General features: G+C 41.5%; 1 protein-coding gene across 1 annotated transcript in view; it reads right to left on the bottom strand.

Moving 5' to 3' along the window:
- The window catches only part of LOC118322069 (cytosolic carboxypeptidase 6-like), a 30,002-nt gene extending 12,870 nt beyond the window's left edge, over window positions 1-17,132 (bottom strand). Inside the window, exons 1-5 of the mRNA XM_035653652.1 lie at window positions 17,087-17,132; window positions 16,637-16,729; window positions 14,725-14,839; window positions 12,940-13,051; window positions 983-1,135 (exon numbers count right to left, since the gene is read on the bottom strand). Coding sequence (XP_035509545.1) covers window positions 983-1,135; window positions 12,940-13,051; window positions 14,725-14,839; window positions 16,637-16,729; window positions 17,087-17,132 — 519 coding nt within the window. The remainder of the gene's footprint in view (window positions 1-982; window positions 1,136-12,939; window positions 13,052-14,724; window positions 14,840-16,636; window positions 16,730-17,086) is intronic.
- Between the last annotated feature and the right edge of the window lie 6,389 nt (window positions 17,133-23,521).

Raw genomic sequence — 23,521 nt, 5'->3', positions numbered from 1 at the left:
GTGCAACTGTCAGAACAACATGCCAGCATCGATTAAAAAAAACTGATACGCGTTGAGGCATATGATAGTTACGTATTGGAGAATTTGGAACCGTTTCTCGATTCTCATCCCTACTTCTGTGCATCTGCAGGATCTTTTTAGAACTGTAACTACACTTAAAATCAATGTTATTTCACACATTTTTGTTCATATTCTAACCTTCCTCTTACTTGTTCAATTGGATTTACAGTATATTGATAATTCGCAGCTTACTTCATACCTTACTGCTGTAGCTTCTCATACATAATTTCCCGTTATATATTTTTGCTCCTCAAGGACTTCTGCAACCAATGCTGCTGTTTTCACACGCACACCAAAACTTTGCATACTTACCTGATGCTGAATTTACATAATTCATACGTTTTGAAATATATACTAATAATTGAACTGAATTGTTATGGTTTAAAATTTCACCCTCGCATCTTTAATACTCTTTTTTTATTTTATACTCCCCTCACCTCCTCTCTTTTGTGGTCAAGGTGAGAATGTATGTGTGCAGCTGGAATATGCTCCTTTCTTCTGCACACAAATAATTCAACGCCTGCTGTGTGTATGTATGTGTGTGTGTTTACACTCACACTCACATGTGTGAGCTGGGTTCACAATGTGTTGCTAATTAATACATGCTGTACATGCGGTCTGAATATATTTTTTTCTCACCTGAAACCCACTAAGCGCTTTTTTCAATCAACACCTCACACAGTAACACACTTTTACACCTGGGAGGTGCCCAGTGCAACCAAGGTCTTCAACTGTGTGCCACTAAGAGTGCAGCAGGTAGCAGTTAAGAGCCTTGCTGAACACCACCTCACCAGTAGTTGCTGAGATAGGACTATTTCATGTTCTCTTTTCGAGCTAGCCCCGGGACTGAAGCTGGTGAAATTCAGCTCCTAAGCCCGGCTTTTTTGGTGTGTTTGTGCGTGTGTCTGTTTGTGTGACTTACAAAGGAGAAGTCTGGTGCATTTTGGCACAGCAGCCTGGGGAAGACAGCCTGTCTCTGGACGCGCTCCTCGTCCTCGAACACATTTCCATACATGAAGCCATTCAGCATGGTGGAGTGGGCATGAACATCAATGTAGAACTCCAAAGTAACTCTCTGATGCAGGAAAAGAGGGACGGAGGCAGTGAAAGAGAACAGAAGGACAGAGAGACACAGACAGAAGATAAAAAAACAGCAGGTTAGTGGGGAAGGTGGGATATATTTTTCAGTTTGAGCAACTGTCCACACCAGTTTACCCACTGGGGTTAAGGGAAGGCCTTTCTTTCTTTGACTGTCATGAGCAGAAGCTGTCACCCATGGGACGACTACAAACCCTCCAGACACTGCAGACCGAGAATAAGTTTACTGCCTGAAAGGAGCCAACCACCCACACATAACTTCAATCAGACTGTCCTTCTGAAGGGCACACCTACAGTACATACATGAATGTAAGCAGAGATGGTGACAGTGTGAAGACACGCACACGCTCCCTCACGTGGATGTCAGAGATTCAGCACAAACTCCACACTTATTTATCAAGTTAATATTGACTTCATATGGAGTGTGTAATGCCTTTTCTCTCCAGTATACACTGTATAAAATGGATTTGATAAGATCTGTTTCTCTTGCTCGACTCTGTTATCACTCAATCTACACACAAACACAAACACACTCACACACGCATACACAGACTTTTATCCTGATACATATAGGCAGCTTCCACAGACATGACTTATTCTCCAACCTCTAACTATAACCCTCACTATGACATGGAGATGCAGGACTACCACAGTCCTGGATGACTGAAGGACCCATTTCAGGTATTTAATGCTCATAAAGGCTTGCAGTTTGAGAGATTTGACATTGTTATCAAGAATGTAACGTAACAAAAATGCAGATTAGTGGTGCTGGAATTCCATTACTCAATAGAGCAACGACAGGTCTGTCTTAGCTAGGGTGGTTGGAAGCTATGCATAACAATTTCATAAGTATGAGTGTCAGTTTTTGAGTGTGCTGTGAATCAGCATTGAGGCGGCTGTGGCTATGGAGGTAGAGCAGGTCTTCCACCAATCAGATGGTTGGTGGTTTGATCCCCAGCTCCTCCCACTGAACATTTCAGCAAGATACTGAACCCTAAATTGCTCCTGATGCTGTGCATGAATGAATTTCTGTGTGAATGAACGTGGCATATAGTGTTAAAGTGCTTTGAGTGGTTGGAAGAAGCTATACAAGTACAGGCCATTTATCATTGTTAATCCTCAATGCAACACACAAAAGAAATAGTGGAGCTGCTCACAGCTAGAAATAATTAAAACAAATTGAGGATGGTAGTGAGAGCCCCAGGAACACTTAAGAAAATAATAAAAAAACAACAACAACAAAGTTTTAAAGCTTTGGTCAAACATTTTACGGTCTATTCTTGACCTTTTCTAAACTAAATTGGCAGGAGTGTTGCCAAATTGCAGTATGATGTCCATCTGTGAATGTCTTGTATTATTTCATAGTATAGCATAAAACAGTAGAGAGTAAACAGTACACTACAATAGACAAGTACAATATAGATAAAAGCACACACATATATATATATATATTATATTATATATATATATATATATAATATAATATATATAATAATATTATATATAATATATAATACTTAATAGTGTTATCCATGTTATCATGTAGTGTATAAATGGACCATACATGTAGCTGGAGTTCTAATTCCCCCATCAGTGTAAATCATGTCCTAATTACTTTACATAGACCAGTGTATGATGTTAAATGATATTTATCATATTCTTAATCCGTCCCCCATTGCCCACCACATTTATATTTGTACTAAATATGAAACATTATACAATTTAGTTTCATGATTGCACTATATTCAGGTTGTTGCATAACTTTTCTAAGAATATACTACAAGAAACAATTTAGCTGCACGTATTTTAAAATGATCTCAACGGCGTAACCACAGAGCTGCTACATGTTTTTATCTCTGTTTTATTTAAATGGAGCAGCACGTGATTTTGATTGATCTGTGATCTTGCTGTATAAACAATCTAATAGTCCGGTCTCCAAAAGAAAAAGCTGGTGCATTCCTTTAACCCCAAACCAGCCAATATGTGAAGACCGGAAAAAAGACCGCACTTGGAAAAAATCTCCTCACTTCTATGGTCTTAAACTGGTTCTGAAAAGGGCAGGAATACAAGCACACACACACACACACACACACACGCACACCCTCTGACCCTTAACTCAGGTGCAGCACCAACCAGCATCCCTCCTCTCTGCCTGCCCTCTCTATCTTATAACTCCATTCTCCTTCTGGTTTTATCCATCCACTCTTCTTCTTCCTCCTCTTTATCTCCCTCCCTTTCTCGCCGCTCATTACACATGCAGCACCACACCTTGTTCCCTGTGGGTTGTAAAGAGGAGGAGAGGAAGGAAAGAGTGAGAGGATGGAGAAGGAGAGGTAGAGATAGTGGGAGGTGAAGGGGAAGAAGGGAGGGAGAGCAGAGTGAGGGGAACAACAAAGACTGACAAAAGACAAAGAGAGTAAAACGATGCATATGGGTTTGTGACTGTGTGTGTGTGTGAAGACGCAGAGGGGCAGGGAAGAGCAAACAGAAAAACATATAGAGATGGGGGTGCGAAAAAGAGAGAGAAAGGGGGGAAATAAGTACATAAAGACAAACACAGAGAGAGAAAAAGAGAGAAAAACGGGGAGAGATAGGGAGAGACATAGAGATGTGTGTATGGAGGTATAGAGAGATTGACAGGAGAGAGAGAGAGAAAGAGAGAGAGAGAGGGAAGCGGTGCTTGGGCGGCCCGGGCGACGCAGTGTGCCTGTGTTTGAAATTCCGCTCACAGCCAAAGCAATTTCCTGGCGGTGGCTGTGCTGTCAGCTGCTTGGCTGGCTGGCGGTGAAATATGGTGGCTGGGAGTCAGCCGCTAGCAGCCCCCGACAACCTGATGGATGGAGCCCCAGAGGAGAGGAGCAGCAGCAGGAGAAGGTGGAGGAGGAGAAGGGGGGTAGAAGAGGACAGTGGGAGGGAGGAGAAGGGGGGAGAAACAACAGAAAAACAAAACCCAAAAAAAGAGTAAGAAGAGGGGGAAAAAAGCTAAATGCAGCCAACTGAGCAGTGGTGGAGAAGGGACGTAGACAGAGGGAGAAACATATAGAGAGACATAAAAGGAGAGTTAGATAGGGGATGAAAAGAAGAAAGGGAAGGGTAGGAGAAACAGAGAAGAGGGAGAGAGATGGGGGAATTTATAAAGAGAGGGAAGTAGTGAGAGAGGTAGTTCCAGCTCCATTAGGCAGAGGAAGGAGGGAGGAGCTCCAACTAACCAGCCAGGGTCTAGACGAGGAAAACCAGCCTAATAATCACCTGGGTCTCGTCCCTCTGGAGGAGATGCAGACTGGGAGGAGGGGGAGAAGAATAAAAGGAGGAGGAGATAGAGGTGGATGGATTGGAAGGAGGTTGATCAAAAGTGGCAGACTGAATATAACAGAGAGGTTAACTGGCTGTTACATGCTTACACAGAATCCCTCGGTGGAACTCTTTAATTTAAAATGTACTTTATTAACTCGGTTTGGAACTAATTACTCAGAATCTCAAGATCAGCTGGATACGCTATATGGCCAAAAGTACGTGGACAAAAATTACACTCATATGTGATTGTTGAACATCTTATTTCAAAACCAACTGTTATAATAGCGTCCACTACTATGGGACTGCTTTACACAAGATATTTGGAACTTGCCTGTGAGGATTTGCTGGAACTAATCCATAAGAGAATCTGAGGCTGATTTGGGTCAATGTTCAACAGGGCTGAGGTCAGGCCAGTAGAGTCCTTCCACACCAAACTAAGAAATTAATCTACAGCTATTCTTTGAATGTTTAAATCACTTTTTGATTGTTTTTGATACACTAAAGTAATGGTTGGTGTAGTATCTGAAGCAATTATAAAAACTGACCAAAAGTGCTTCAAAGAATTGGTATCACACCCTCATGTAGCTACACTGCCATATCATACAAACTGAGGTGTTAAAAAATATTTTTAAAAAAACACAAACACATAAAGCTGAAACAATTGGTCAATAAATCGATTAGTCAGCTGCGCCAAAAAATTACACATTTTATACTTAACTAAAAATGTAAGTAAATTTTTAAGCAAAAATCCCCCAAGTTCCAGAGTTCCAGTTTCATAAATGTGAATATTTACGGTTTCATTTTAGTCTATTATATGAACTTAATCTCTTTGGGTTTTGGACTGTTGGTCCAAGAAAGGAAGACATTTAAGGACACATTGGACTGTAGGAAACTATGATGGGCATTTTTTACTTTTTCCTGGCATTTTATTCAGAAAAAAGTTTAACCGATTACTACAATAATGAGAAGAAACATTAGTTACATTCCTATTCAGAAAACCAATTCTTTATGGACATTGTTTCGTGTAAGTAGGAATTGCCATGTTGAAACAGGAAAGGGTTGTCCACAAACTATGGCCATAAAGCTAAACAGTGGTCTAAAATATCATTGTGTACTATAGGATAAGCGTTCACTTAGTTGCCATTAAGGTGGCTGGCCTAAACCATGAAAACAGTCCACAGTATGGGGCTAAAAATATCTGATATATATGGCTGGAAGTATGTGGACAAAGGTGTCCACAAGGTGAAGGACATAAAGTCACATCCTGTTTGTAGTGGTTGAAGTTCAGTCTTATCTGTCCCTGTCCTGTTTCTAACCCAGAAGGTTTCTCCTTCACAGCATCATGTGAAGGACAGTAGAAGAGCAGCATTAACAGTAGTAACAGCCATGGAGCCCACACAATGTCATGTCCAGGCTTACTACAATACTCAGTTAATGCCCTGTCAATCAAACTGAGACAGTTCTGAAGGCCCCACCACTGTGATTGATGCTTCAATTAACAACCCGCTCTGACCTCCAGAATTGTTCATTTGAAATTGTAATTAAGCAATTAGGGGCAATTAAGAAACAGAGACTGCCGAATGAAAGTCAGAAGACAATTTGAGAGAGTGAGAGAGAGAAACAGAGAGGGGAGAGCGAGCTGTCCAAATTAAACCTCTCAGAGAGAAACAAAAGCCCCATCTCGCTGCAGAAACTCCAGGGAACTCTCAACTTGTGGTGAACTTGCAGCGGCCGCAAACAGTTTAGTGTAAAACCTAGAAGGTCAAACGAATGAATTTTGTCAGACAAGTACTTATCTCCTGCATATTAATTAGAGTCGGGTGCGGGGGGTGCAGTGAGGTCCGTAAATGCCGGGCTTATCTTTACACGGAAAGGAAAAGGAGCTGATTGAAGCAGGATTACAAGCTCCTGAATAAAGCTCTTGGCATCAGCAGTATACCTTTTGAGGAGAAGGGAAACTGCTGCTTGCTCAAGAGAAGAAAGTTGAACTTACTTGCCATGTAATGCATATTATCCAACATTAAAATATTTATTATAATACCTATGGGAGGAGGGACATCCAATTGGGCTTTGAAGTGGGCCTGTGATTGGAGGGATGCCAATTAAGATCACAGAGTCACATCCCCTTTGTTACTGTTACTAGGCCTGTCAAGCTTTCTGTTTTGACACAGCACAAAGTTAACAATTATATCCTCTGTACACCCCTCTACCCACTCTCTCCCATTCTCTCTCTCTAACCCCAACCGGTTGAGGCAGACGGCCACCCACTTAGAGCCGGGCTCTGCTCGAGGTTTCTGCCGTGCCGCTATCGCCAAGTGCTTGCTCATGGTGGGAACTGTTGGGTCTCTGTAAATTATTTTATAAGGAGTATGGTCTAGACCTGCTAGCTGTATCACTAGAAATTCTTAGTTATTTTCGCAACAACTTGTCTTTGATGTCAGACAGAGGTAGACAAAACCACACTTCCCTCCTTCCCCCTTCTCATCTGGCTGGCGACTGTTCAGCCAGAATTTGATCAGCTTTGGCTAGCTAGTTAGCTAATACTTAACTTTACTGCCCTTGAAAGTAACACTAGGATAGTATACTAACATTACTGTAGGTAGTAAACTAATGAGCCGGACGTGCTAACATTTGCAGCTTGAATTTGAACAGACAAACACACTGTTTAATCAATTTCTTATACTTTTGCCCTTGTATTTCTGATTTTGGAGAGGGTAGAAAAGGGAAACCACCGTCCCAATAATAATATAAGACTATATGAATCTTACTAAAGCCGAATACACATCACTTCCACAAGTTGAGAAATTCAGAGCCTGCTGTTCTTGTTAATGGTCTTAAACTATGATTGAACCATTGATGTTTAGAAGAGAAATTTAGCGAACAGCCAAATTCAAGGTAACTTCTACAGTATTCCAGTGGAGCCACCTGGGTGTGAATTTGTGTAAATGTGTGAGCATCAGATATTCATACTGAGTCAAACTTTCCCACACAAAAAGGATGGAATTAAAAACTGTCATATCACTTATACACTGTTAAACTCTACCCAACATTTCATTAGTTAGAGAAGCCAATTCAGGTCACGGGGGCACATGGCCAGTGACCCTCTAATGATGTAGCAATGACAGAACATGGCAGATGGCATGACCTGCTTCATGGACGAGAGTAAATGACACAAAACTCTCGCTCCGTCTGTCTCTGTCTCTCTCCTTCCCTCCCCCCTCCCTCACCCTCTCCCTCTTGGTCTGTACTGTGCTCTCAAATTGATGGCAGTATTTGTCTGTTTATGAACACAGAGGTGACTTGTAATCAGCCTGAACGGGCGCAGGCAGCCCTCTGCTTCTGGCCTGTTAGTGCCACAGAAGCTGCCACATCTGTTGGGAGGGCCTGCCAGGAGAGTGGGAGAAGGAGAAGAGAAGGAGGGTGATAGGTACAGACAGGAAGAGATGATGAGAAAAGACAGAAAAGGGGAGCAAGAGGGGAGGTATTGAAAAAATAATTTGAACTATTACGTAAAAAAGATAATGTAAAAAGCCTGTGAACTAAGTTGAAAAAAAGCATACAATTGAGTGTAACAGCTTCATCTGTATCTTCCTGTGAAAAGTCGACAATTCAGATTCAAACTGAGGGAGAATAAAGACAGGGATGATGGAGGGATTGAAACGATGCAGGAATGATGGGGTAAAATTGGCCGTAAATCTCAGAAATGGATCAGAAATGGTTGGCTGACACCAGAGGACAACGCACATAGCGAGAGGAGAGAAAAGACAGGGAGGTAGAGAAAAAGACAGATACACACAAAATAACACACACAGACTGAATCGCAACTTGACACATAAGGCAAATCTGACCGTTGAACAAATAAAAAGAGACGGAGGCAGAGAGAGACTGGAGTGTAGAGGCTGTAGGAGTTACAGAAGGAGGGCATTAGGGAGGATTTCAAGGTGCAAAATTCATCTAGGTGCAGTGACAGGACCTAATACATTTGTTTCAGATTGAAAATTAATTTTCTAATATTAAAAAGGTCAAAAAGAAGCCAAGGCAACAATGACCTCTTTGTCATCCTTAACAAATTATCCAAAATGGCAGTGTCAAATTGGTGAGGATATGTCGGCCAGTGATGAATGCTCCTGGTAATCAGCCAATCAAAAAGAATTCTTCTTCTGCTTTTGATAAATGAGCTGGAAAAGCAACGCTTTAGGAAGGAGATGGGTCCATTTGTTTCCTTGGTCTCTTTCCTTTTTTTTCTCCCTCTCCATTTCTCTCTTTTCAAAACAAACAACAGGGTAGCTTGGGAACAGATTATAGCTCCTTGCATCACTGCCTCTTTCAGCCATTTTCCCTGCTGACCAATGTTCAGCTGCAGATGGTAAATGATGGAATTTTATGAAACAGCTTGAGCAAGGTTGCCTTCAGATAGATGGAGAAGTTTACAGCCAGCTTATGAGCAAATACTTACGTAGCTGTCAGTCACACAATGGCTGTACATGGTCACTCTTCTATTTTACATTTCTTACTGTATTTATTATGAGAATAATATTGGCAAGATCCCTTTAAAGGTCCATTGTGTAACATTTAGGAGGATCTATTGGTAGAAATGGAATATAATATGCATAGGTAAGTTCATTTGTGTATAATAACCTGAAAATAACAATCATTATGTCTTTGTTACCTTAGAATGAGATGTTTTTATTTATAGGGAGTGGGTCCTTGTCTATGCAGTCTGCCATGTTGAACCGCCATGTTTCTACAGTAGCCCAGAACGGACAAACCAAACACTGGCTGTAGACTTTTGCATTTTTCACAGGTTTTGTGGCCACCTTAGTTTCTTCAGTGTCAATGAATCCTACACACTGGTCCTTTGAAGCTGCATGAAGCAATTTTGGACCACTGGGGGCAGAAATCAACCTACTCACAATCGAGCTTATGAGCTTAATATCTGCTCCTGTGGTTTACATGGCTCACAACTGTATAGTTTAATTTTAAATAATAACTAATCTCCTAAAACAACTGAACTTTTTACATCACAACATTACTCAAAACAGGTGTAAATTATGACTTTGTTATAATGATGAATGCACATTCACTCATACAGTGCATTTGTTGAGGACTATTTTCAGCTGCGGAGTAACATGATTTAATTTTCTTTGAAGGGGGAATATTAGTCATCATCATTTCCCAGACTGTGTTTTGCCAGCTGAATCTTGTGAGGACTTACAAATTTATAGCCTTGATGCCAAACTGTAACAGTACATACTCGGTATTTATATATTAATATAACCGTTCCAAGTGAGCTGGCTGATGGGACTTTAAGTTACTGATTTTAAAACATCATTTGTTGTTCAGGACAGAGTTTGGATAAACATATGTGAATGCAAATGTCCTGAGCAGTGTTTTATATACAAATATTTGTCATATAAAAGTTTCCAGCCATCAATACCAATGCAGCGTAGATTGCTCCCGCTACAAGCTTTGATTTAAATGGCACTTGTCTGGGAAGTTATTGCCCTGAACAGAACAAGGAAGCTATTTTCCCAGCAGAAAGAGAATGCTGTTGAATTCACAATGATGGAGGATCGCTTTGGAGTGACGAGGGTGTCTGTCACAAGAATGGTTGATGGGGTTTCAAACTGAATGGGCTCCTTTGTGCAACGGATCGCAATGTGACTTTGAATTATGATGCCTTATGCATAGAACTGTGGGTATCTAACGTAGTAAAGAAGTCATGGTGATTGACAAAAAGTCAGGGTCAGATTTATGTACATAAAGGCCCAAAGCAAATTTGCACTGCACCTTGAATTCAATTAGTTCTAACAATCTGGACTAAATTTACTGAAGATGGGAACATACCACTGAACAGTAATCTTACAAAGATAAAACAGCCCTCATATTATGACTTATTGCCACCAGCATACAGAGTTTTTAGTCTTGACACTCAGAGAAAAGCACATATTGAACAACTATTAGAGATGTATCACCAGGCAACCACCCAAGAGCATGAATTCTCATGTGGGATGGTAGAGATGCACATCTATCAAAAACATGATTTTACTTCCTTGTTCCCATTGTAACCAGGATTTTCTGTCAAGATTTATGATAATCTACAGATGAAGCCAAGTACAATTACAGTACATTTTATATAAAGTCAAAATAAAACATTTTTGTGTTGAATTCAACAGGTATCATCCGAATTCAAACTGTAAACACTAAAACAAAATGACAGCCTCATGCCTACCACCACATTTAACTTAAAAGTTAAAGCTGTAACTCCAAGAGACTACGACGACCTCTGTGGTATTTTTTTTAACTCTGGGGTTTGTTTCTCTTGGGTTGAGAAACAGATTATTGCAATGTGAATGGAGAAACATTGAGAGAATGTAACAATGCCTATACAAATTTAACGGTGCTTAATTTACTGTAGCCTACAGACACCATTAACATTTACTGTATATATCCTGTTACAGCGACAGCATCAATACCTGCATTGTTAACACCCTTTACCAAAGTTAATAGAAGCAACAACAACATTACAAACATGACAAAAAAGTGCTGATATTGAAAACTCTATTAGCTGACTTGTTGATCCCCAGCCACCTGCTGACCACCTGTGTGAGTGTCTCGCTGAATCCCAGGGAAGAGTTCTCCACACTTTTTTACTGTAATTCATGAGCTGGGGCTCAGTGTTCCACATGATACCTCAGCGGCTGCTGCAATGTCACACTTCATCAACATTGTGTGGTTTTGTTATTAATGTAATGCAAACGCTAATTTAGAGGTACAATTGTAGTGTATAGAATATAGTGTTTGACAAAATACCTTAAATATGATAATAATCTGTTTAATAATCCTGCCTCCTAAAAAAATTACCCCTTTGAGTTAGCAGCTAATGAATGGGCCACATATGCTAGCTTAGCCCAACTGTTCTTCTGTAGCTTCGGCTGATCTCCAGTTAATGGAGTCCTCCAGCGGAGCCCTCCAACCCTGGTAGCCTCATTAGACTCCATGCTCACTGTGTGAGATGAGCATGAATGGAGGGCAGCAGCACAGGGCTTCCTGGCTGCAGAGTTGGCATTGAAACTGGCATCTGGGAGCCCCAGACATGAGTAGTGTGTCTGATGGGATTAACTGGCTGTGGTGAGAGAGAGACAGAAGAGGAGAGGTTGCCCAAGCCTCCAAATTAACTCTGCAAGACTGAAGGCAATCATCGAGGGGGGGGGGGGGGGCTACAGGAGGACAAGTGCTGGTGGGATGGTTATCAACAAAGAAAAGGAGGGAATGGGAGGCATCTGACCAGCAGGATTGGACATATGGCCCAGTCCTGTGTTGCATTTGCCCAGCCAGAGAACTTAAAGTCATTGTGGTGGCAAGAAATTAAGTTCTTTTATTAGAGTTTAGCAATATATGTAAAAATCTGGCATGAATTCAATGTGTATGACACTGAATATATGCAAATGTGCTGGCAATGAAACTATTTCAGTGGTCCCCAACCTAATTTTGCTTGTAGCCTCTCAATATGAATCTGCTGGTGAAATCTTGTCACCTATTTCATAATTTACTAATTTACTACTTTTATCAAAGCCTGAAGAGGCATGTACAATTATACAGTATATCACAATAAAAGTCTGAAAAATTAACACAACAAATTTGGCAACCACTGCTCTATATAATGGTGTGATTTACAATTTATTTGTAAAAGTACGCATCTGAGAGAGAAAAATACCCATGCTGGCAGGGGAAACTCATGCATTTGAGAACACCTGTTTTTCTGCGTATTGCAGTATTCTAGCTGTGCGATGAAGTGTTAGTGTGTGTCTGTGTATGTGTCTGTGTGCTTAGGATGAATATGTGTGTGTTTGTGTACGTGTGTGAATGACAGGCATGAGTGGATCACCCTGCCATGACAGAGTCTATCGATCAGTGTGTCAGCGCCGGGGGAAAAGGTTAATCTGCCTGATGCCAGCCCCGTGCTTCACCCCATCTCTGGCCTGCCCTGCATCCCGCCCCAGCCCGCTCCCCCTCTTATCAGGATTAGAGGAGTGTACAAAAGGGCAGAGTATTCCCAGGACACACCCTGACCTTCAATAATCCCACCAACCTGCCGCTCTGCTTATAATTAACATCAGGAACAAAGAGAAAAATCCCTGCTCTGCCTGTGTAGCATTCCTCTGACTGAAAGACTAAAACTGGAGAAGGAAAAAGTTACAGTAGAGTTAGAGACTGAAAGCGTAGAGACTTGCTTCAGTAATATGTTTTGAATGGCCAGGAGAGTCTAGCTGACATTCTAGAGGTGCTGACTAGCCTATCCATGCTCCCCAGTGCACACACCCTAAACACAGATTGGAAGAACATGCTGAACCAAGCAGGGAGGCAGAAAACTGCTTGGGACCAGTAGACATTACTGTGGTGAAGGAATGTGGAGCACAGTATGGAGGACATGTGTGCATAGGTGTGTGTGTGTGTGTGTTTGTATGTGTGTGTGTGATCGCTCACAGGGTCTTGGTTCATCTGCACTATGAGTTGTTTGACAGCGTGCAGTGTGGGGTGGGCCCATGGAGAGGGATCCTGCCAGTGGCGATTCAGGTCGAAGCCCATCAGAGAACACCTGTACACAGACACACACACACACACACACACACACACACACAGAGAGAGAGAGTGTTTTATTGAAAATACCTTTAAAAAATGGTTAAAGGTAACCTGTGGAGTTTTTGAACACCAGCAGTGCTATGGAGCAATGTTTCTAAAAGTCGATGCCAATAGTTTTATCACTATTCCACTGGTCAACAGTTGGTAGCAGTAATAAGCCGCCAATATAGGCAAGGAAGAAGAAGACTGCTAGCAAGAAAACCAGGCACACTTCCACAACTAAATTACTTAAGGTGCATCTGAAATTAGTCGGGGTGCACTAGTAGCTACAGTGCGGTCTGGCAACAACAAATTGCCAAAGTGTTACAGGTCCATGATGAATAGATTATGATAGGACACAGTTGGAAAAAATGTCATTCATTGTTTGCTTTATTTGCAATGGTTCCCCAAAAGCATAATATTTCTTACTATTTACCCTTCCAGCTGACTTAAGATATTTAGACTTAGACTGATTCAGACATTAAACAACCATAACAAGCTACTGAGTTAACTCAGAACTGGAGTGTGGAGTTAACAAGAGTATTGTTGCTTAAATACAAGTTGATGTGTGTGAACCCAAAGCAAAAAAAAACAAAAAAACATTCCCCCTGTGACCTTTTGGGGACTTGTAATAGATAGATAGGCCTTTACATATATGTAAAATGTCAACAGGTACTGTATTGAGGTGGTAGATAGAGGTACTACTCTTTAGTGTTACTGGCAACCTGTAATTGTCATAATGGGATGTTTGTATATAAAGATGCACCCTGCGCTGCCCTGTTTGTTGTCATCTGTATCTTTGACATTTACTGAAGCCCTTGGTAATGATACAGGAGTTACTGATACTTTAGAGCAACTGAGCAGAGCAGCCAGCCATGAACAAAATACTCATCCCAGGTTAACTGACATCGATTCTTTGCTCTGCATGTATCCGTTTCAGTCTGCTCCGCACTGTATCCTGTCGGGATGCCTGTGTGGTATTGGTGTGCCTGTCTGCGTGTGCGTTATAGAGAGAGATTGGGAGAAAGTGCATGCATGTGTAGAAATGAGCATGTGTGGTTGGTGAGGTGAAGACTATCTCGGCTCACCTTCTGTCAATATGCTGCTCGTCACCACTCAGTGTGAAAGCAAGCTAATGAAAATAGCCTTTAAGCAGTCACCAATCACAGTCAGCAATATTATAGAGATTGTCACTGTTGGGGAGCAACTGAGATTCCCAGCAAATATTTTTGGAGGCAGTGCAGAGACACCGCCACTAGATGGCACTCACAAACACACTGGGAGTACACTGCTGATGCTTATCTCAGTGTGCATTAGTATTCATGGGGCTGAGCCTATTAAGTAAAAGGCAATTATGAAGAAGGGAAAGAGAATAGAGGAGAGGAGGATGCCCACAGAGCTGCAGCAATAGTGTTAAAGACAGAGAGGAGGAGAGGGTGGACAGAGACTGGCAAAGAGAACAGCCCTACGGCCAAATACTATCTTCTAACAAATGCACTGCTGTGAGCTATATGAATTCATTAAACTCCCTAAAGGTGGAGTTAAGAGGCTATAATCCCAAGTAGCAGGATATAAAACCATGTAATGTGTGAATTCTATGTAATGTAGCAAGGCATTCAAATGAAGAATTAAAGATGCGTGTTTGTGTACCTGTAGTTGCCCAGGTAGACTCCATCAGGATTTAGCATGGGGACGATCTTGAAGATCACATGATCTCTTAGGATCTGAGCCACGGGATGCTGGCTCACCAGGAAGTCAATCACACCTATCAAACACACACACACACACACACACACACACACAGAAATACACTTGAAAAGAAAACCAAAGACGGGCTGGCAGTTAATTGAGTTTTGAGAAACAAAAGGAGAGGGAAGGACAGCGAGGGGCATCGTCAGAATCAGGGAAGGAATAGAAGACGTCAAGCCTAAATCGATACAAATGGAATGGAGCTGACGGCGCTGGAAAAACAGACAGCACACTGCGGGCTAGAAGCCAACTCATCTGATTCATGATGATGCACACACACACTGAAACACACACACACACACACACACACACACAGATAGACTGATACTGTAGGTAGATTATATATATAGAGAGATATATAGATATAGATATATATATATATATAGATATATAGATAGAGATATAGATATAGATATGGATAGATGATACGACTGTAAGATAGAGAGATAGAGACATAGAAAGATCTACCAACTCTGCATCTGTCCCTTCCTCACAAACGTCTCTACACCTTGTTAACATTAATGGACTTTCCTCAGTCTGTCTTACTGAGTCAAAGTAGTGGACAGGGACCACTGCTAAAGGTAACCTCTGTCCCTTTATCACACCAGCCCTCCCCTCCTCAGACCTGTTACCTATAAACAAGGAAGTGGGACCCAGATGGAGCAAACCTGCCTACTCACCTCAGTCTGAGCATGACAAAGGGAGCAAAGAGTCATTAAATCCTGCTAAAACTGTATTTTAGGTTGTTGCACAAGGAGACAATTTCCCAAAGGTTCCCAGTTTTTCAGGCTATTTTATTAGTTTTGAGCTAGCGGAGCTCTGGAGTGAAGACAGCGCAACCCTATGATATCCTTAGATTGTGTTTCTTGAGATATTATACAAAAACACAGGTTCTTGTACCTATTCCTATAACAGTAGCACATTTCAAGTTCAGATGCAGAGCATATGTCTTCAGAATGGATGAACAGGAGAGTTTATACTGTATTCAGCATGTTTCAAAAGTAGTTACTGAAAATTGTGTGAAATTTCAAGGGCCAGTCCTGAAGTTAATTTTTATACCTGAAGCCTGGGGAGTACTCAGCTCTTTAAAAAGAGTTGTGCATTATCATCTGTGGATCTGGAGGGAGCTTTTTTAAGTTTGAAATGACCCTGATGATGTCAACAGGTTTATATCTGCTTGGGCTTAGAGACTTCAAATTTCTAACTGAATACCTCGATTAAAAACTGGAACATAAAGTTTGAAAGATGATGTTATTTACCAAGCAGGGGAAATCTAACAAAAGATGTTGCTGAGTTGCATTGTGGAGAAGGTAGGATCCATCATTTTTGGACCTTGACCCATTCTATGCACTAAAATCGAGATAGCTTCGCCTCTGTTGCTTTGTGTTAACAATTTCCAAAAATATTTCAGCATTTAGATGAAGCTTAGCTTTAGGGATTGGGGGAATTTGTACTTCTGTCAATAAATACCATTGTTGTCTGGTGCCTGAATCTGTCTGAATTTTGTGTTTCTCTTTCCAAAAAGCGTAGACCTCCCGCATAATACTGGACATTGCGGTGTAAAATTTGTCTCCTTTGTGGCCCCTGGTTTAGAAAAATCCTAGATCTGCCCCTGTCCTCAATACAGAGCATATATTGAATAATACACAGACCATTAATAGTGTAAATGAAAATGTATATCAACTTTTAGATCACTACATATAATGAAAACCGACACATGTTGGTGAGCACTATCAAACAACATACAGACCGGTGGTGCTGCATCTGAATCAAATCAACGAGACAGGGCACCGACCATACATTAAAACCTTACCTTGACAGATAAAGGAGGCAGGAGACTCTCCAGGGTGAACACGAGCTGTAAGGAAGACCAGCTTCTTCTCCCTCTCTGGACTCTGGTGATGGTCTGAAGGGAAGAGAGAGGAGGCAGTGAGAGGGAGGAAGGTGGAGAAAGGTGTAAAGAAAAGTAAAGACAGAGTGTCAAAGGTAGAATGAGGTGTTAATACACAAAGTTCTAGCAGACTTGTTGAAAGCAATCCTAAAAACACTGTAGTCTAATATGGACTACAATGTCATTATCTAAAGTTGGTGTCGGAGTTAAATATACAAGTAACCTATTACAGTCCAGTGTTCCAGTGTGCGAGGCTGGGTCAAAACACACACTGACCTGGTCGTCAATTTTCAGCCAGACACACATGAATCAAACATCAAACCAACACACGGTTACAGAATATTCAACAGGCAAGGTGAATTATACATCTACAGAGGTCGGGATCAGCCAGCAACAGGTGTGACCTGATAGAGGTCATCTTTGATTGAAGTCTTCAGGTCTGGCTGAAGACTTCTCTCTGGCCAGACACTTCTCTTCTCCCCTGCTTTAACTTTTCTTTGGCAGAGGAAGTTGGACAGATGAGTTGTACCTTGGTCACTTTTTAAGTATTTTCAGTCACCAACATAAGGGTCAATGAACCTTTCAACATATTACGTCAAATCTGACAAATGTTGAAATAGAGAAATTTCTCTTTGGAGAAAAATAAGAGGTCTTGGATTGGAGGTGTTTTTTCTGTATTCTGGACATATGACTACATCTAAAAATTATAATTACATAAGACTGATGAGAATGTGGTTAAATGTCTTATTTGCTACCTGCTGTGAAATGTTTGAGAGTAAATTTCATAGATGTCTTTGGTGTATTTGAAGCCAGGATCAAAAGTACTCTCAAGATAGAATCCTCTATTCTAAAGGTTAAATTAACCCCCAGTTGTGAGAGGTTATGTTAATCTGTTGTATTACTGTAAATATTTTGAGGATCATTCTTCACATTCCTTAGATACTGAAAAATAGACGGACTGAGTAACAGAAACAGTCTCCACTCACAGAGGTCAAAATTTTGCTGTTTTCTTGGCCAGTGTTTCTCCTCAAATCTGCTGTTGCTAATAGATGAAAGTGATTGTGTGCCTCATTGCTATACACAAACTTAATATCTTATCGATTCTTCCACCAGCTTCTGCTGAGCATAGAAAATGCTAATTAGCAACAGGCTATGCACCTTTCCTTCTCCTTAATTCCAATTTAGCCCCAGAGCAGTGTGTGTGTGACTCTGTGTGTGAGTGTGTACATGTGTGTCTGTTTGAGTGTTAGGGGTCGTAAACAAAAACAAAAAAGCGTTGTTCCATTTAAGTACTCTCCCTCTGATTTTATTTCGCTTTTCTCCCTCTCTGCCCTTCACAGAGACAAATGGCTTTGCCATTCAGGAGTCTCCGTGGAGCGGGGCGGGCCGTTTGTTGTAAATGTGAGTGCTTGCGGTTTGGCCGGCCGCTGGGTGCTCGGTGGCTGTGAAATTCCATCACTTAGAAATTCTACTTTGGCCTCGACCCCAGGCCACCACACGGGCTCTTGGTACAGAGCACAGCCATGACATACACAGTCAGACACACACCCACACAGACACACACCCACAAAGACACACACATTGTACACAACGCTGCAATCAGGAAAGAAAAAAACATAGGCAGACAAACACACAGCATTATCCCTACAGTAAAACCAAGAACCCAGAAAGTTGTGAGCCAAACCAGAGGCAGCTGCCAAGGTCCCGACTGTTGGGGAATTCAACCATCGTGGCCATGCTACATTTAGTCTCAGTGCTAGTGTACCCTTGTTGCTTCATCAAAACAATCTCTTACAGCAGGCTCCTGGAGCTTACAATGGATCCACTGTTTATCCCACATCACTCTGAGTGTGTGTGTGTGTGAGAGAGAGAGAGACTGTGACTCCTCAGGGCTCTCACAAATGCTCCCCAAGTAGTTGTTGTGTTTATGTGTCTGTATCTCTGCATTCCTCTGTATCTGGCTGTGCCCAGCCAAGCAATGTAGCACAAAATTAAGTCCCACTATTCCATAGGCACACCAACACCCAGAGGGGACCTGGGGGAACCAAGTACCATAGCAAGGCTATACATAAAGGAAAATCTAATTTTTGGCATAGGTGTGGGTGACATATAACATAAAGGTTGGGGTCAAGTCATGGTTGAGTCTCAAGAGCACAGCACTGCAGCAGCATCTCCTGACCTCAAGGTGTCAGTAGAGATCAGCAGGCGGGGTAGCTGTCTTGAGAGGGAGACAGAGAGGGAACTAAAGACAGAAGTAAAAGAGAAAGAGGAGGCAAGGGATCAGACTGAAAGGTAGCTTTCTAAGGCAACACAAATGATCTAACTCTATTGCCTGGAACTCTTTCTGTCTTTGTAGCCAGTTTCTGGAGATTGTAGCAGGAGGGAAGAACAACAGTGTTTCAACAATAAATGCCTTTCATGTGGATTGCTGTGGCTGAATATCAACATCACTGCCATTTCATTAATATGAAGTAATAATCTTAATTCAGTTCATCATTGATTTATCTGTATTTTTTAGATGAGCTACATTTTCCTTGTTCAGTGTGTCGAGATGATTGGGTTTGTATTATACTGTATGTGTGTACATTAGGGCTGCAACTAATGATTATTTTAATTATTGATTAGTCGATTCATTATTTAGTGTATCAAATGATCAAAATTAGTCAAATATGCCCAGCACAATTTCCCAGAGTGCACAGTGATGTCTTAAATTTGCCTGTTTAGTTACAAAATCCAGAGATATTTAATTTATATTAATATTAAACAGAAAAAAGCAGCAAATATGCAGGAATCAGGAACCAGCAAATGTTTTACAGGTTTGCTTGATAAACTTGAATCAATATCAATTAATTGATTGATAGTTGCTGAACAATGAATTGACTAATCAATTAATCAGCAAACTGCTACATTGATTTTAGTTGAGAAAATGCGAATTGTGCAGATTAGTTTGCTGAAATGGAAGAAGCAGAACATCAAGACTGGGTGAGGACTGCGCTCTGAAACCTATGTGGACATTCAACAGTGCTGAGTGAGCATTAGACTGTATATACCATATTATGTTTTATAAACCTTAAAAGAAGATGGTGCACTAACTTTTGAAATGAAAGGTTTATTATGGCCCAAAATGTCAGCAACTAAATGCAAGTATCTGCATGCAATTTGGCCAAAAAGCTCAAACAACACAAATATATATATCACAAATAATGGGACATACTAGGCTAACGTTAAAGTTTTTGTGACTTTAATTCTTCACTGCAGCCATGCTGGTTTGGCAATCCTACCTACTGCTGAGAGGGAACCTCTTTTACTCATCACAGTGTTCTGTGGGCCTGTCATAGCAGCTCAGAGAACATGGCAGAAAATAAAATACGAAATAAGTATAAGACTTGAGAAGAGAAGGAGAAAGACAGCAAAAGAAAGTGAGAGAGGGTTACAGTAAGAGGGTGGAGGCCGAGCAGAGGAGGGGGTGTTCTGTGTGACAATGAGTGAGTGAAAGCGGCAGAGGCAAAATTTATGCCCACACTTCCAAATCAAAGTGCTCCCTCAGCATATTTCTCACCTGCCAAAGTCACGCACTGCACTGTACGGCACATTACTGCTCATTCTCTTGCAGCTTGTCGAGAGGAAAAAAAATAAAATTAAAGGATGTCAAACTACGATCAGCTCTGATAAATATGTAAATTACCGGAGAGAAGAAAAGTGCCTGTGAAAAACAACATAAATCTAATGGATTCTGAAGGTCAGTCCTGATTGTGCTGGTCAGCTCTTTCTACAAGAGACAGCAGTCCTGGGAACTTTGGGTTCAATCTCATAAGTTGTGACATGATGTAATTAACTGAGATCGTCTTCATCATTCTTATTCAGCTGGTACAAAGGAAGCCCTGTCAAGACCTTCTCGAAGCATCATGGCATATATTTAAATACATTTTACCCAGTTAAAAAGTAAATTTGATTCAAGAAGATAGAGGCAGATTTTGCTTACTTTTTTAATATCTTTGGTGTCCAAACTTTGTGACATGGAAGGATGAGGGACAATTTTAAGAGTGGCACTAAACTCTACGACTACGGTTATGTTATTGGACACTAAATAGCATCTTAGGTTTTATATTAAACCAGATGAAATATGGAATATCTAAACTCTTTGGCACACAATGCGAGGGAAAACAATGCTCCAGTATATACTGCAACACTGCTCCGTAGTACACAGTTATACAATAAAAAAACAATGTCACGCTGGCCACAGCTTTATACCACATTATACCACAAGTCTCAAACCAAGGCCTCTCTATATCTCTGCCTCCACCCTCTCTCTGCTCTGTGGGTTTTACACTGTAATAAATTAGCCTCACTTTGGTGAGATGGCAACAAGACACGCTTGGCGCCCTGCTCAGTGCGTCATATCGAGGATGGGCGCGAGCTGTAAATTGTCACTGCTGTTGAATTTATACAGAGCCTTGGGACGAGATGCAGCACCGAGTACTGCCCAGCTGAGTGAGCCCCAACAAGCATCAAAGCTCTGCACCTCTTCACACCCCCCTCTCACTCCACCCGCCGACACCACCCTCTGCCAACTCAAGGACAAACAAAGAGAGGGAGAGAGGAAGAAAGAGAGAAGAAGACAGAGAGGGATGGGGATATGCGCTGAAGTGCGGAGGGCTCTAAAGTGATAAGAGTTTTATGATGCTGTTTTCTTTCCCAGGAATGGACCAGGTCTCTGACTTAAATTTCTGTGTATATGTGTGTGTGTGTGTGTTTGTGTCTATAGGTGCTGGAGAGCCTGTGGCGTGTCTCAGATTTATTCAGCTCATCTTATTGTGGGGAGACAGGGGCACTGCCAAGGCCTTCTCACACATTCATAAAGCATCCCCTGTCACTTCACACACCACACATTATACAGCTAAACTCTCAGCGAGGTGAGAAGGAGGGAGAGAAAGAGAGAGGGACAGATTCAGTAAATGAGAAAAACTCATAAACATCGCTAATTGTGGGGCCACGGTGTTTTCTCTGAACTGATGACGAAAGAAAGCAACAGAGGAAAGGGTATTCACACGAACAGGTGGATGCACAGAGACACAGGCGAGAGGGGGAGACAGAAAGACAAAGAGTGAGAGACAAAGGTGAGAACAAAGAGCAGCACAAAATTAGCAGAACACATTAAACTTTACTGAGCTCTTTCAAAATCTGCCTCCTGTTTTTGATTTTTATTTCTTTTTTGTTCTCACCACAACCAGTAGGAGGTATTTTACACGTTCTCAAAAAGAAAATCTATATTTAATTGCTTTTTTTAAAAATATTTTATTTATTCAGCTCACTGTGTATATACACTTTCTCTAAATTATATTTCCCAACATGATGTGTAACTGCTGCTTTAAAGCCCTCAACATATTGCAACAAAATTCTGATATGGAAATAATGAATACTACTTTTCAGTGGGAAAAACTAAAGGTATTGAGTATAAAATTACTCAGAGCTGCCTATAAAATATCAACCATTTGTTGTCTTGCATATCTTTTATGGCAGTACACACTTATATGTATAAATATAATATAGTCTTACCAATAAAGCAGCTTTGAATCGGACAGATGGACAGAACAGAAAGAGACGGCTGGAACAAGGGTAAAAGAGGATAGAGAGGCATACTGGATGACACCACTGGAGGTATCTGTCATCTCTACACACTCTTGCCTCTCTGTACCCGCCTTCATCCTTCACTCCTTCTTGCTCTCTGTCTCCTTGGCCATCATAGCCATCTATGATGTGTGTGTGTAGCTGAAGAGAGCAATCAAAAGCAGAGATGTGGTGGTCAAAGGTGTGTGTGTGTGTTTGAAAAAGAGAGAGACAGACAGAGGCCAAGGGAGGGGATTACAATGGCCATGTCGAGACACTCGAATGGGCATCACATTCAGACAGAAAGGGGAGGGACAGAGAAGGAGAGAAAAGAATATTGGGAGAGTCATAAAGGGAATAAAGGGTAGAGAGAGAGAGAGAGAGAGGGAGAAAGAAATAAACAGAAAAGGAGAGAGAGACAGGAAAAAAGACACAGAGAGAAGGGCGGGAGCAGAGGAAACCCTTGAGATGACAGCATGTAAATACGCCAACGGCGGGCCTCTAAAGTGGAGATGAAGAGGCGGCAGGATAAAAAGCTCTGAGCGCTGTGTGATTATGGATCAATTTGCCGCAATCAAGCCCCCTTATGGCTGGTCCCTGTGAAATGGAGAGATTTCTGCTCCTCAAGGGCGGCCGTGATGACAGTGGAGGTCACAGACGATGGGAGTGACAGAGTGACAGAGGGGGGACACACTGATGGAGGGAGAGAAGCATCAGAGGGACGGGGAAGAAGAAGAGACGATCTGTCCTAAACATCAGCGTTCAAGCCTGACCTGAAGGGCTTTCTAATTATGTTAATAGTGAGAGGTGGTGGGGAAAGGCAGACCTGTGGCCATCATTGACCACTACCACTGTAAGCTCTGGTCCTGTTAGGGTCACAAATGAGTACTCTAGTAGATATGACCTAACTGATGACTTCCCTATTCCATACACAGTTAAAACATCAGACATGATATTGAATTAAAGCAGCAAAGTTATGAACTAATGGCTTAAAGAGTAACTTAACAGCCGGCTGAAAAGAAGTTTTTCTCCACAGCTCGCCAACAGACCCTGGAGTACGTTTCTACATCACTGCAGCAAGGTGAGAAGTTAAAGGTCAGGGGGTGTTAAGCTGCTCTGTGATATCTCAACACAACAGGTTGAATAGCCCGAGGGATAGAAAACAATCTAATACTGTATGTTTATCAATATGCTACTGAA

This window comes from Morone saxatilis, unplaced genomic scaffold (assembly GCF_004916995.1).
Source record: "Morone saxatilis isolate NCDOM2014 unplaced genomic scaffold, NCSU_SB_2.0 Contig12, whole genome shotgun sequence".
NCBI classification, from domain to species: Eukaryota; Metazoa; Chordata; class Actinopteri; family Moronidae; genus Morone; species Morone saxatilis.
This window is presented reverse-complemented; position numbering and strand designations above follow the sequence as displayed.